Source organism: Rhea americana, unplaced genomic scaffold (assembly GCF_003343005.1).
Source record: "Rhea americana isolate MKP2758 unplaced genomic scaffold, rheAme1 scaffold_36, whole genome shotgun sequence".
Classification (NCBI taxonomy): Eukaryota; Metazoa; Chordata; class Aves; order Rheiformes; family Rheidae; genus Rhea; species Rhea americana.
Genome location: NW_028186490.1, coordinates 645,793 through 659,887, shown reverse-complemented (window position 1 = coordinate 659,887; position 14,095 = coordinate 645,793). Strand labels below are relative to the sequence as shown.

The 14,095-nt window shown below is 45.0% G+C and overlaps 1 protein-coding gene across 28 annotated transcripts in view; it reads left to right on the top strand.

The window, feature by feature from the left end:
- SORBS1 (sorbin and SH3 domain containing 1) overlaps positions 1–12,914 on the top strand; it is a 121,012-nt gene extending 108,098 nt beyond the window's left edge. For 18 of the 28 annotated variants that reach the window (XM_085312202.1, XM_085312201.1, XM_085312223.1 and 15 more), the window contains 6 exons: positions 211–948; positions 2,309–2,425; positions 7,872–7,931; positions 8,572–8,762; positions 9,992–10,104; positions 10,754–12,914. In XM_085312202.1, coding sequence (XP_085168328.1) covers positions 211–948; positions 2,309–2,425; positions 7,872–7,931; positions 8,572–8,762; positions 9,992–10,104; positions 10,754–10,821 — 1,287 coding nt within the window. In that variant the 3' untranslated portion in view covers positions 10,822–12,914. The remainder of the gene's footprint in view (positions 1–210; positions 949–2,308; positions 2,426–7,871; positions 7,932–8,571; positions 8,763–9,991; positions 10,105–10,753) is intronic. The other 10 variants (XM_085312211.1, XM_085312205.1, XM_085312225.1 and 7 more) reach the window with 6 other exon arrangements.
- Positions 12,915–14,095: the final 1,181 nt, after the last annotated feature.

Here is a 14,095-nt window from a genome sequence, read left to right as displayed (position 1 = left end):
CGTATTTGGGCTGGACTCTGTGGTTGGAGTAGCTGTGGACAGCGTGTTCTCCACCAGGGTGGACCTGTCCATGGAAGACTTGCACACTGTGCTTGGTCACAGATCTGCTCCTCTCACTCTCTCCCCTTTCACTTTCACTTAGTTGTTTTGTATTTTCCTTTATTATTTTTTGTTCATTTCTTTTTCTCTTCTGCTTTTGTCTCCTTCAAGTCTGCCAGCTCTGAGCTGCTCCATACACCAACTCCTCCGCCTTTGCCTTACACGCGCCGCGCCTTGTCTCCAGAGGTGCAGGCGATCACATCAGAGTGGATCGCCCTGACCGTGGGAGTGTCTCCTAGCACCACTCCCGCCATAACTCCTCCATTGCCTCCTCCGCCTGAAGCATCCCTCTCTCGCTCTGACTATCTTACGCCTTCTGCTGCGGCCAGCCCTTCCCCCTCGGTCAGCCTTCACCATTCTCATCTCTCTGGCCCCTCAACACCCAGGTCCATTAAATCCCCATTGCCCTCTTACCCATCCAGGCCTCAGTCCTCCACTCGCAGTTTCTATCAGGCCACTCCGCAAAGTGAAGAAAAGTTTGTTGGCTCCCCTTCTCGCAGTGTGAGCTACTCTAACTCCCCTCACTGGGCAGGTGGGAGCCCCAAAAGCATCCTTGCAGAGCAGAGCAACACCACGGGCAGCCAAGGCTGGCTCCAAAAGACTGGAGAGGACAGCAGCAACCCCGAGCGGAGGTCTCACACTGCTCCCGAGATCTCTGTGGAGGGCTGCCTGAAACCATCCCAACTAGACATGCATGTGAGCCCAGAAAAGAGGCCTGTGGGCTCCTCTGAGGACAACCAGTGGTGTCAGGAGCTAATGGCTATTGTGCAGGGAAGTAAAACACAGAAAAGAGGCAATGAGGCAATGAGGCAAGGTGATCTGAGAAAGTTGCAAAGCGGGGAAAAGAAGGTACTTTTCCTGCATGTGTGTGTGCTACTCTGAGTCCCTGATTTTACTGGTGTGTTGAGGTTTGTGCTGCTCAGCTGGCCAGGCAGAGCCAGTGGCTACCACATACTCTTCTGAGACTCCAAAGCCCTTCTTCCAGGGATCACCAGTCGCAATCTCTGGAAAGCAGGTCAGAAAGCCTTAGAAGAGGGCTCAGGAGTAGTGGTGAGAATTATTTTAGAATAGATAATAACACAGGACTAACTTAATTGGTCACATCTAATGAGGTAATTGTCCCAGAAAATGGCTATAACCAGATGTGATCACATGGGCCTCATGCCTGTGTATCTCACTGCCAGCTGTGTAGAATACAAGCAATTCCTTGCTACTGAAAGATTTTCCAGTGTGCAATGGATCATCTTTAGTGCTGGGATCTAATTATTTCCCCTAAACCAAGGATTGAAAGTCCTTTCAAATGTTAGCGTGGTTCCTGGAATCCCAAATGCTGTCCTCTGTTGTGGCCATGCAGGATGGAAGATCCTGGAGCCTGTGATTCAGTGAACCTTAGTTGGGGATTTGCATTACTAAGTCAGGGGGGCTTAATTGTCATCTATGCTTTGAGTAGACTTTATTAATTTTGCATTTCTGAAATGGTATGAAGGGGTCCAGGCCCAAATGAGAATTAGACCCAGTGTTATTTTCCTCCAAGGATATCTATTTATATGTAGCTGCAAGTTACAATGAGAAGGAATTTAGGGGAACCCTTAAGTGACTTCTGCAATATCTCTTCTGCTCCTAACTTTGGTACAAGAGATCTGTCTTACTTTGCAACCACAACCCTTGGTTGGCTTGGAGTCCCTTACAGGCCACAGCCAACCAAAGTACATTAGAGCACTGCTACGTTACCTTGCACAAGAATGAGTGGGAGATTGGAGAGCTTTAAATCACAGCATTATAAATAACTTCCAAAATGTATTGGGGTAGCCTCCATGACATACCCCATCTAACCAATGTTAAATAAAGAGGGAGTGTGCCTTATAGGGTGATGCATTTCACACTGGGAAGTCTTACAACAAATTGTTTGATTTCTGCTTCATAATCTGCAGTCATAATCAGAAATGTATCGAAAGCTATATAAAACAGTTCTGTTTCCTATCTGGATGCATTTCTAATAATAGTTTTTAGAGATATAACCTGCATGTTTAAAACACAGTGAGGTGGTAAGCGCAGACAAACCAACTAGAAAGCTGCACCTGCCCTTGCATGGAGTTAAGTTTGCTGTGTATGCATCAAATTTAACTGGATAGTAGATACTCTTATCGCTAGCAGTGATTGTGATAAGAGTGTGTGCGCCAAGCTGACCAACTTTTCTTTTCTTCAAAAGACTGCAGACTCAAAAGCATTCTCTTCATCTGCTCCTCTCTCTTCCTCTGCCCTCTCTTCCTCTACTGTCACAACACAACCACCTCCCAGACTTACACGCAGAGTCAATAAGCCACAGGTAATCATCTTTGCTGATTACTCTTCATTACTTAGAGTTGTTTCCATGCCATGCCGTTGTTCTGTTATACGCCTGTTTCTCCATTCACTGGTTCCACAAATGAGATATTCCTCTTGCCTTTAATTCAGCATTGTCATAAAAAATAATAATAAAAATAAATGATTTCTAGGCTCTGCAGAAGGGCAGGTGTGGGCAATATCCTCAGCTGGTTCAAATCTGCATAGCTCTGCAAGTCAATGGATTTATGCCAGTGTGTACCAGCTGAGGTTTTGACTTTCTGTTCCTCCAGAGGATTAATCCAGGACTTATTTAGCACTTCCAATTGCTAATAGGTTCTGACCTTGAGTGCCTTCAGCTCAATTTCATTGGAAGCTGCAAGGCAGGATCAGTGGCCTTGTTAGCAAGAGTGATATAATGTGATATGCTTTGGCGCAGTTTTTTTTTTTAACCACCTGAAATCTGGATTCAGGGTTTGAGTGGCTCTGAGGTGGGTGTAGGGCATATCTTTACAGTGCTGGAGACCTGTCCCAGCCTTCTCAGGTAGGATACCATTATTTGGGAGGTTCCCAGCTCTGTTGCTGAGAGCTACAAACATCTTTAAACAGACACAGTAGTGGCTGCGCAGCATCCCAAGCTTGCTTCAGCACTATACAGCTGGGACCTTCAGGACTGGGGCAATGATCAGGGCTTTGCAGCTGCTCTTGCCTCATCAGTCCTTACAGGCAGCATCCACGAGATGGCAATATTTGAAGCGGAAAGTTCACAATTAGCAAAGATTGGGTTGAGCTCTTGATGGTGGGTTTTGGGGACGCAGTCTTGGCTTGATCAGTGAACCAAGCAGATTGCTCATGTAGGATTAATGTAGGAAGTAGTTGCCAATGTTATTCATTTCTCTGAGCAGTCCTTGACAGTGAGACACAGCTTAAACCCTGAAATTTTCCTCAATTACCTTTAATTACCTCATTCCCCTCAGAGCAAGAGCTTGCGAAACTTTTTGCTGAAAAAATGCTTCCTGCTTCCCTTTCAATTTCAGTGTCTGAATCCAATAGGATACATATTATGCTGCACATTAAAAATCTGCAGGAGTTTCTATATTGCCCTTTCTGCTGACCTCTGATCTGCTTGGTCCTGCTGATGCTTGCACTGGGTATGTGCTGCAAAAGAGAGAGTGAAGGGGCACGTTTAGAGAAAAACGCTCCTCTTGAGCATAGGCTAGCATGCAGTTCTATTTTGGATGTTACACCTCGTTGAAGTATGACTCAGTGGCCTTTCTTGGAGTCCAAGTCAAGCCAAAATTTTTATTTGATATGCATGAACAATCAGAGTGTTGTCAGCATCACATACTCAAAGCTGTATGCGACATTATCAGGAGTCTTGATCTCCTGTTTCCAATACTGTTTATCCGTGGTGTTTGAGTATATTTTACAATTTGGAATTTTAGGTTTGTTTATCAGAGAGAAAACCCTCAGTTATGAAATTCAGATCCAGGTTTTATTGCAAATTTAGTCCTTAGATACAGGACTGGGATAGAGACTGTGTTCCTGCCTGTTCCCAACAGTAATACGAAGTGCAATGGTTTTTTTTTGATATCACAAAATTATTCCCTTTTGTTTAGTTTCAAAGTCCAGCCTACAGAATAAAGACAAAATCCAAACCTTTAAGTGTAATTTACAGATAATTTGTTCCAATATTCCAGTAAAACATGAATATTGAACACTAATGTAGTCAATCAACTGAATTTATCTGGAGGGACCCTCAGGAATTTCCTGTTTTGATTCCTGTTTTGCCATGAGATCCTGTTACCCCCGTGTGACAGTCAGCAGCGATGTTACAGAGCGCTCTGGCGAGCCGGGTAGCCAGAGCTGCATGTCTTGGTGATTAGGAAAGCAGGCGTTGGTACCTTGTCCCCGTAAGAGATTCACTGTCCTGTGGTAGACCCAGTCTTTGGCCTATGATCCAGGGGCCAGGGAGTCTTTCTGCTGATTTGGACAGCCTTTAGCTGAGGCTGCTCTGCACTGCAGCCTTTTCAGTGTCCTTTGTGAGAGCTCTTAGGCCAGCTTTCCCCTTGCTTTCACCAGTGTGGGGTTTTGATGTGTGCTGAGATTTTCCTTTGCTCCCTCAGCTGAACTGGGGCGTCCTTGCTGCTCACAGCTCTCCAGCCACGTGCAGGAACGTTGTAGCTCGTGTGTGTGTGTCTTTGAAGGGATACCAGTTTGTCTGCCTCTGTCTGTCCTGTCTGTTAGTCTGTTCTGCCTAGCTTTCTCTTTGCTCGTGCAGTCCTCTAACTACCACCAGAAAGAGATGAAATGGGATGGAAATGAGAGCTGTAGTGGATAAAGGCACTGGAGACACTTGCCTTCACTAGGAACAGGAAGAGGGCTATTGAGTAGCCCCAGGATCTTCCTGACAATAAAAACGTATTTCAGGGCTTTTTCTAGGCTTTTAGCATGGAACTGTTCTCTGGTATTCTTACAAATCTGTGGTGTTTTTTAGACCCATCCTCGAAACAGCGGCCAGCTGTGCTTCAGGACTGACTGTATCACATATTTGTATAGTCTGTAGACATGGAGACATAGACACTGATTCAGGAAGGCACTTAAGCACCTGCTTGAGTTCAGGCCCTTAATGTTAACAAAGCACTTACATGGCTGGGGGAGTAGGGGTTGAGCTGTCCTGAAGTGTTCTGCTGAATGGGGAGTATTTCACCCAGAACCCCCAAAATTAGCCTCTCTGGTGGGCTGTGAATGCACAGTCACTTTTAAGACCCTCAGTTGAACCTTCAGCAGGAGCAGTGGTGTGGCTCAGTATCTTTGGGTACCTCTGTGGTTTATACCTAGGCAGCTGTGCCCTGCAGTCTCTGATCCCTCAGCCACCCCAGCACTTGGAGGCAGCAGAGTCCCACTGCTCTGGTGTATGTGGTAGCCTTGAAATGCTCTTCCCATGCTGCTTTCTGAAAGTTTGAAGAGGATTTGGACCTAAAACATCTTTTTTGTTGTTCTTCTGTTCTCTCCCCATGAGAACAATCTAGGGGGAAAAAGGTATATAGGCCATGCTGTTGGGGTTACTTGCTTGGCTCTGTGGGGGTGCATCTACAGCTTGCAGCTACAAGATCTGCTCTGGTCATTTTTTCATCCTCTTTGGATAACTGCATGGTTGCTAACTTAGGGGTGTCTCACTACCTCAGTTTAGGGCTCTGCTGCAGCGCTTGGAGTCAGGGCAGAGATACCCACTGTCCCGTGGGCGCTGGGCTGGGCATCTGGGGCAGAGGGGCCCGAGGAGGGCACCCCATGAGGCAGGGAGGGCACCCTGGGGCAGGAGGGGATCCGCTTGGCTCTGCTTTTGTTGGGCTGGGAGGGCAGGACACTGTGCGGCCTCTGCCCAGCTGCCTTCTGGAAACCCCCTCCAGGCTCCTGCCGGCGAAAAGGGAACACGGCCAAGTGTCTGATGCCATGGACGGGCTGCACCTGCTCGTGTTGCAGGTCTAAGTCTGCACCAAGGACCATTCAGAGATAGGGCCAATTTTTTAGCTTCAAATAGCCAAATTGTTTCAGCGTTATTAATGGGGTTTGGACAAAAGCTGTTCAGGGAAGTCACAAATACTCAAAGAGAAATGGACCACACTATCTTAGGAGCTCATAGAGCAATTTCCAGCTGTCAATTTATTAGTATGGAATGGAGAAGCACTTTCTTAAATTAAAAAAAAAAATCATTCTTACAGCTGTACTCTCCTCAGCCTGTAAATTGGCTTTTTCCCGGCTATGTTGCCACACCTAAGTTAGCTCTGATTTCATCGGATTTGATACATCATACCCAATTTATGTGTCCAGTATTAATTTTAAATTTCCAGGTGTCCAATTTGCCTTTCAAGGCTGATGGTAGACTGTCAGGAAGGACTTCTGAAGTTTCTGTCATGATTTCAAGCTCCACAGTAAATGCAAATGAATGCTAATTCCACTGCAGTTAGCCTATGCAAATTACTTTTTTTTTTTCCTCTGAACCAAAACATACATGATAAAGAACATTCTCAGGGCAGTGATCCCACTACCCTGATCCCCATGAACTCAGATCCCAGCCCCAGAGGGCAGTGTTGATTAAAGAGAGGTTGTTGTGAGTTTGGGTTGGTGGACAGTGGTCACAGTCCTCAAGAAAAGAGACGATTTTCTTAAAACATGCGTAAGCATAGTTCCAGGGGTCCAAGCTGTGGTTCAGAGGAACTTTGAGAGTAGACAGTAGCTCATGACCCCACACTTTTCCAAACTTTCTGAGCAGGCGTGGGTTCTAGGTGGCACAAAGCTCTTTATCCTCTGCTTCTGCTCTATCTTGGGATGCCATGAGAAAGAGAGACTTCTTCCTGAGACTGTGGTGCATCCAGGTCTTTGAGAGCCCGGAGGGACTGAAGGGCATTGTTGAAGTGAATAAATAAAAGGAGGGAAGGCGTGAAACTAAGGCTTTTGGAATTTGGGTTGAATAGTTTATTGAATGATCACAGGCAATGGTAGTGCTCTGTATTTTATCTGATCCAGTTTGCCAGTCAGCACTGCAGACAATAGGAATAACCCTACATGGCTACAGATATCTATATTCTCATGTGTGCACACAGCATGTAGGAGTTTGAGTATGCCAAAAGCATGTACAACCAGGCTCTGGATATTTCTGTGCAGCTTTCTCAATGACACTTCCCCTACAAGCCTCAAACCTCACACTCCCTGAATCTCCTTGCAGCACCCTGGACTTGACATGTCGATTCCCTGGAAAAGAGATGTGAGTGGGGAGTAAGGCAGGTTACGGTCCAGAAGGCGTCACAGCTGGTGGTGTTTGGAGCTGGGCTTTTCAGTCAGGGCCTTCTCTGACCTGAAACTCAGCCTTGTGCAGAGAATTAACACAGCAGCTCTGATCCTCACTTGGTACCAGCAGGAGTGATTTTGATGGGCTACACTGCATTGTGTCTTCTGAGGACCTGAGCTGGTCGCCTTTAGGAAGCAAGCGAATTGCCAGTCTCTCTTGTGTCAAAGTCATAAAGGGCTCTTTGAAAACAGCAGCAGTTTCCTCTCAGCTTGGTTTTGGCCTTTCAAGTCTGGTGCTTTCAATGTGTGCTTCTGTCCTTGTTTCCCGTGTCCCCCAGGAATGCAGTACTGCACTGTGCACCATTTCTGGTTGCAGCTGTGCCCCTATTCTTCCATCTCTGACTCCCTTCTCTGATGTTCAGTTTTGTTGTCACCCTTCTCTGTGCAGCATTCTGTGTGCTGTGATTTAAACTGCAGCTTTAATATCCCTTGTTTAAATAAAAGACCTTATTGTCAAGAAGAGTGGTGTTGGGGTGGGTTGGAGGGGGGAAAGACTTGTTCATTTTCTTTTGTTGTCTGTGCACCATTTTAAAATTTTTAATTCTGAGCATTATAACATCTGCTAAAATGTCTTCCTTATCATTTGCTTGGTGATCACACAGCCTTCCCACCATTCATTGAGAGCTGGACCAGATCTCACAGAGTCTGAAAAGAGCTATGTGGTAAGGCCACTGTTTAAATCAGATGTGTAGTCCTAGCCCCTCTTCACCCAGACAGTTACACCTCAGTAGAATACAAAATGCCAGCATCATTTTTAGTTGCAGAATAGGTACATATTTATCTTTTTACATGTATTGTAATGTTTGCAACAGAAAAAGGAAATTTAACACTTAAAAAACCTGCCATTGCCAATGAAGAGTTGGGCTAACTGTGTTGCCAGTCCTTGGTTATAAGTTAAATAAGGCAAATTGCATGAGTGGAGCAGCCTGCCTTGCAATCTTGAACTGAGTCCATAGCATTTTTAATGGTGCCACTGCATAACTAATTGCAACCTCTTATGCTGCTGCTTTTTTTTTTTTAATATATATATATATACATGTGTTTGTTACATATGTTCAAACTAAATGTCAAATTCTTCTGTATCTTGCCTGTTTTTCCATGCTTACACCTGGATCCCTTCTGCACTCCACTACCTGGATATTTACCTGGATCTACAACTCTTTTTTTTTTTTTTTTTTTTTAACTGGACTTATGTGCTGCATCTGGAATGTTCCATCTCTTCCTGTCTATATTTTCCCCTCCCTCCCCTCTTGTTGACTGTTCTTTGGGTGTTCTTGGATGTCAATGCTGCCTACCACGCAGGAAGCTGTTTGCAATGAGATCATAAACATTGCAGAAAAGTCTGTTCATTACTGCAGTACTATTTCTCAGCCTCTTGACTCTCGCCACAAGGTGACCTCTAATGACAATAAACCATCTCTCATCATTTCTCAGCAACCTCAAGCACAGCAGCAAGGAGCCAGCCCTGACAGAAGTCAAACACCACGAGACATGTAAGTCCTTTTGTCTCCCATCTCTTCCAGGGCCTTCATCATCTCAGGAATTAAATTAGAACTCTGGGAAAATATCAGCTTTTCTTTAAAGAACCAAAATACAAGTTCTAAAGTCTCATCATCTTAGTGAGAAGCCCAAAACTGGAACCTTTGTGTTTGTACAGCATGTGCAACAAAGATCTTATGATCTAGAACTGGATCTCCTTTGGCCACTTAATTCATGGTGATTATGGAGACTATCTCAACATCTTTGAAGCTGGAGATGATACGTAGATGATATACTAGCTCTCTAGCTGATACGGGGCACTGACAATGGGCACGCTCTTGTTCTTAGCTTCTCACAGTGCCAGCTGGTGCATTGTCTGGCAAGTGCACCAAAGAATCAGTGGCTGAATGGTCTGAGAAACTGAAATCAAAATTTTCAAAGCTGTCTGGTGGGTTTAGACCTGGAGCTGCTGTTAAGCACAGCTGGGCCTTTCACTGGTGGTTTTGAGACTATTAGGCTAGTTCATTGGTGGTTGGCTCCTGAAAGGAGCCTTTGCTTCCAACCACCTGCTTTTATGTAGAATGGAAAGTCCCACATGAGCCTTATTTCCATTCTCCATAGCCAGCGAACCCAAACCTCCCAAAATATGCCCAGGGATTATTTCCACTCCTTAATGTTCCTTTCTGATAATCACAGATGCAGGGAGTATCTCAGAGCAGGATTCAGTTTTTGGTTTTTGTTTGCATTGTTCCTCCTTGGGCATGAATCATCCAGCAACCTTAGCGCAGTAGACTAGGCAGTGCCTTTTCTGAAGTCCTTCACTCTGTCAGCCATTTGCTAAATTGTGGCCCTGCCTGTGTGTGAGGGGAAGGGAACAGAAGTCTTGTTTTGCCCAGGAATTAGTGTATTCAGATTTTGGGCTGAATCCAGTAGGGTGTCTGCACTTGTACATTCTCCTGGTGCTTCCTTTAGCAAAGTTCTGGTGGTCATGGTCTATAGAGACAATCACACGGCAAAATGGAAGCAGAAGCACAGTGCAGGCATGACACTCTCTCCTGGTACAGCCTTATGACAACAGCCAGTTTAATGTAATTGGCTTTGACCTCTCAAATGGAAATCACATGAGGTCCAGATTGCACTGAACAAAATACTGTGGGAGTTAGAAAAGAGAATGGGGATGTCTCCTACTGAAAGGATGTCAGAAAAATCCACTGGTTAATGTGTAATATCTCTCTGGTTTTAGAGTTAGCTACCAAGCCCTCTACAGCTACACTCCTCAGAACGATGATGAGCTGGAACTGAGGGACGGTGATATTGTCGATGTCATGGAGAAATGTGATGACGGCTGGTTTGTGGGTGAGTGCGTTGCTTGCCTGTCAGCAGGGCTCTTTGAGCTGCACAAGTAATTTTGCAGAGCATCTGGAAGGTACCCTCCTTTGCAGGGTCACAACAGGGGGAAAGAAATCCACCTTTTTCTTATCTTTTCCCACAAAGAGCATTAGAATGGAGGTGGAGAGTACTGGAGCTTTATTTTCCCTGGAGCTATGGCAAGTTACAGAAAGTGGCAAGTAGGGGACAAATGGGAGCTGCATTCCCTGGAAGTCTAGCTTCATCTGTACCTGTAGGTATAGAAATCTAACCAGCTCCGTAGGGGGAAAGGTGCAAATCTGGACAGTGCTCTCCATCTGACGGTGGAAATCTAGGCTTACTCCCTGTTCTTTGGAGAGATTAGCTCACTGAAACTGATGGAAATTTGGCTCTTAGCCTGTAGGCCCAGGAGCTTTAACTAGCACCTTATTATTTGTTATTTACATATGAAAAGGAAAGAGCAAAGATGATTAGTGGCAGAACTTGTTCTGCTACCAAAAGGCTCTTTGACCAGGACTCCTATTTATTTTTAGAAAGCAATGCCTGCAAGCAGAGCAGGCTGCCACTTCTACCTCTCTAAACTTTCCCTGCATGGCTCCATCTTACTCTGGCTTTCTTGTGTTTTCTTTCTCTACAGGTACGTCCAGGAGAACAAGACAGTTCGGCACCTTCCCAGGCAACTACGTGAAACTTCTGTACCTGTAAAAAAAGCAGTGATCCCGGAGTGACAATGGTGGAGTTGTTTCCAGGTGGTGTTTTTAAATAGCAAAGAAACAGACAATTTATGAATGTAATAGACAAGAGACAAAAGTGTTAGGAGGATGTGGTTATGTGGTACAGTACTGAGTTGAATGTGTAGCCCTGCTTCCACTGATTCAGGGTGTGATTTGTGCGATGAAGAAGAGACAAAGTTTCTAGTTTACAGTGCTGCCTTTGTGTATTCCTCTCCCCTCCGCAGCAAGAGTTCTGGTGATAATCTTAGGTTGTATGGAGTATTTACCTCTGAGAAGGCTTCGGGGAAGCAACATGGCATAGGTTTTGTTTGTGTGTTGGGGCAGTACGCAGCTTTGCAGCTGCTGCCTTTCACCGACGAGGTTCAAGAGGCCAAGCTTTCTGCCTAACGAAGACTCGTTTCGTTCTGCCTTCCCACTTTCACGGAAAACTCTTCCTTCATGTCATGCACCTTAAGACCCAGCACAGGCAGAGGACAGCTGATGTGGTTAAACTGCAGAGCTCTGTGTGAAAAGGGAGTTTGGGATTGGTAGTTAAATTCAGAGAGGTCAGCCAAAACATAATACAAGTACGAAAATTACCCAAATCCTTTAGTACTCCTTATTTCTGCAGAGTTTTCTTTTTTTCTTTTGTGCAGGGTGTGTGTGTGTGTGAGTGTATCCTATGCATCAAAACAGAGTCATGGTTTTTAAAAAGAGATCAGCCCAGCTTCGACGTTTATCTGCACAAAGAATAGAACCAATAAACAGAACATCCGTGAAAACAAATCCTGTTTATAAGTCCTACGGCCGTTCACTTTCCCTGCTCCTCCTGCCCAGTTGCTGGTCCTAAATGATCACGTGCATTTTGAAGTGTGCTGTATGGGATGAAGACTTTGCTTCCTTCCTGGCGCTATATCTTAGAGGTTCTGATAGACCCAAGCCACATATCACTGAGGGTGCCTTTTATTTTTTTTGGTTACAGTGTTGATGGTAGGTCTCAAATAAATATATGCATTTTGGCTGCCTCTTAGTCAAACAGGAAAGCCTAATCAATTTGGAAAGCTGTGTTTCCACAGTTATTACCAGCTACATATATTTGTATTTCCTTGAGGGGAAGAAAAAGGCTTGCCTGTATGCTTGCCTGTAAATCCACTACAAATACTCTTTTGATAGATGTTTTATTATTAAGAAAAAAACATAAACAAAACCAGTTCCATCAGACTCTGCTTCCTACAGTTACCATACAAATAGCAAAGGATTAGATTGCTATTTTGTCATAAGCCGTATTTAATAATATAAAATGCCTATTTTTATGCTGATGCTTTTATACAGATTTATTAAGTGTAACTGCAACTAACTGTTAGCACGACTTGCAATACGTTTTGATAAATTAGCCATTCTCCTGGGTTTAAAATCACAGGCTTGTCTTCTGCCTACATCAGCGGAAGAGAAGACTCAGTGTCTCAGAAGTTTGACTGTAAATATGTATATTTAACTTTGTACAGACAATGTACTTACCTTGTATAGAAAAATAATTTAAACACATTAAGTGAAGGGAGGAGAAAAAAGGCAGTTAGGAAAGGTTGGGATTTTTTTCCCTTTTATTTAAATGATGGAATTCCATATATGTTCACGTGAAGAGTTTTAGCACAAAATATCCACTATGAAAGGTTACAAATATGACACAAAGCACCATTGTTTCTTTTCTTCAGAAGATAACTTTAATCCTGCTTCTTACTTATGGGTTTGTTTTTCTGCTTTGGGTTTGCCCTTCAGATATCTGCAGCAATATTTAGGCCTGTTGCTAAGATTGGATAACACCAAATTTAATATATCCATCAAAGTAACATGATGATACTGACTGTATATAACCTACTCATTTAAAAGTTTATTTTTTGTTCTTGCTCTTGCCATTTTTAGTTACACACACACACACACACACACACACAAATTGCAATTTATTTTTGTGTTGATTTTTGTTTCTTATTGCAGTGGATTACAATTTGACAATAAATGGGAGCATTGAATTCCTATTGTGTTCCTTGTACAAATTATTAAATAAAGTCTATTCCCGCTGGTCCTGTAGCAGTGCACTTCTGTACTGGTGCCCCTCTTTGATTGTCTGGCTGTGACCACATGGAGCAGTAGATGTCTGCCATGATCTCTTCCTGGGCGTCCTGCACCCCCGGCATCGTGCTCAACGCTTGCCCTGAGCTCCCTAGTTCTCCCTTGCGAGCCACAGGCACGCCTGACTCCTTCCTGAATAAACCAAGGTGTAAAAGTGGAGGAAAAGACTGAGTTACACCCGGATCCTGTGTAACCGCGGGGTCAAGGTGCAGCTGCTGCTACGGTGTGCTCGTAGACGGGGCGCTCAGAAGCACATCCGATAAGATAAGCCAGAGCCTGGTGAGACCTGTGGCTGAAGGTGTCCTGAGCGCTGTGTGCAGGACAGAGGTTGCCCCTGCCCCACAGCTGTGGTCAGGTGTGCTGTGGGGTGGCCCTGGCAGCGCTGCTTGGTGGAGCGGGGCCCTCGGAGCGTCGCCCGCCCCTCGGACCACTGCGGCAGTCACCAACCAGGGGCCAAGGTCACTCCGCTCCAGCCCTTGCCTGGAGCCCTGGTAGAAAGAGGCAGTACGAAGAGGACATCTTCCCTGTCCCTAGGCCTGCGCCAGGTCTAAGCTATATACTAACGCAGAAGTATTTTCTAGGAAAAAAGATACAAATGTTGCCTAAGGACCCTCCCCAACACATGGGTGTATGTCCACACGCAACCCTGCTGGCAGATGTGCAAGCACTGTTGAATATTGCTTTATTTTCTAAATAAGCACCAATGCTTGAACTCAGCCTGTAAACGCCAGCACCATTATTGTAACCAGTCCACTGCCAGATTAGTGGTGGTTTAATACGCAACTGGAACACCTCTTTTTCCTGAATCTTGGCTAATTGGCGTATGTGGAGAATTCCTTCTTTTTTTGGTGGTACCATCCCTACAGGGCTAGAGATAAACAAAACTCCACATAAAGCAGCGACTAGTCAGAGCTGAAGTTGGGAAAAGGTAATACCCTTCTCAAGGTCATAAGATCCCACCAGTGCTGCTGTCCAGCTGGGAATAGCAAGCAGTGCCAATTCATTTACACTGCCACCATTAGGCTTCAGAGTTAACACGGCCATCGGCTTATACAGGACAAGCCATGTTTGCCTCAGAGACGCCACACTGGGGCAGTCCCGCGTTTGGTGGCGTTTGTCATCACCGTGTTCCCCCCTCC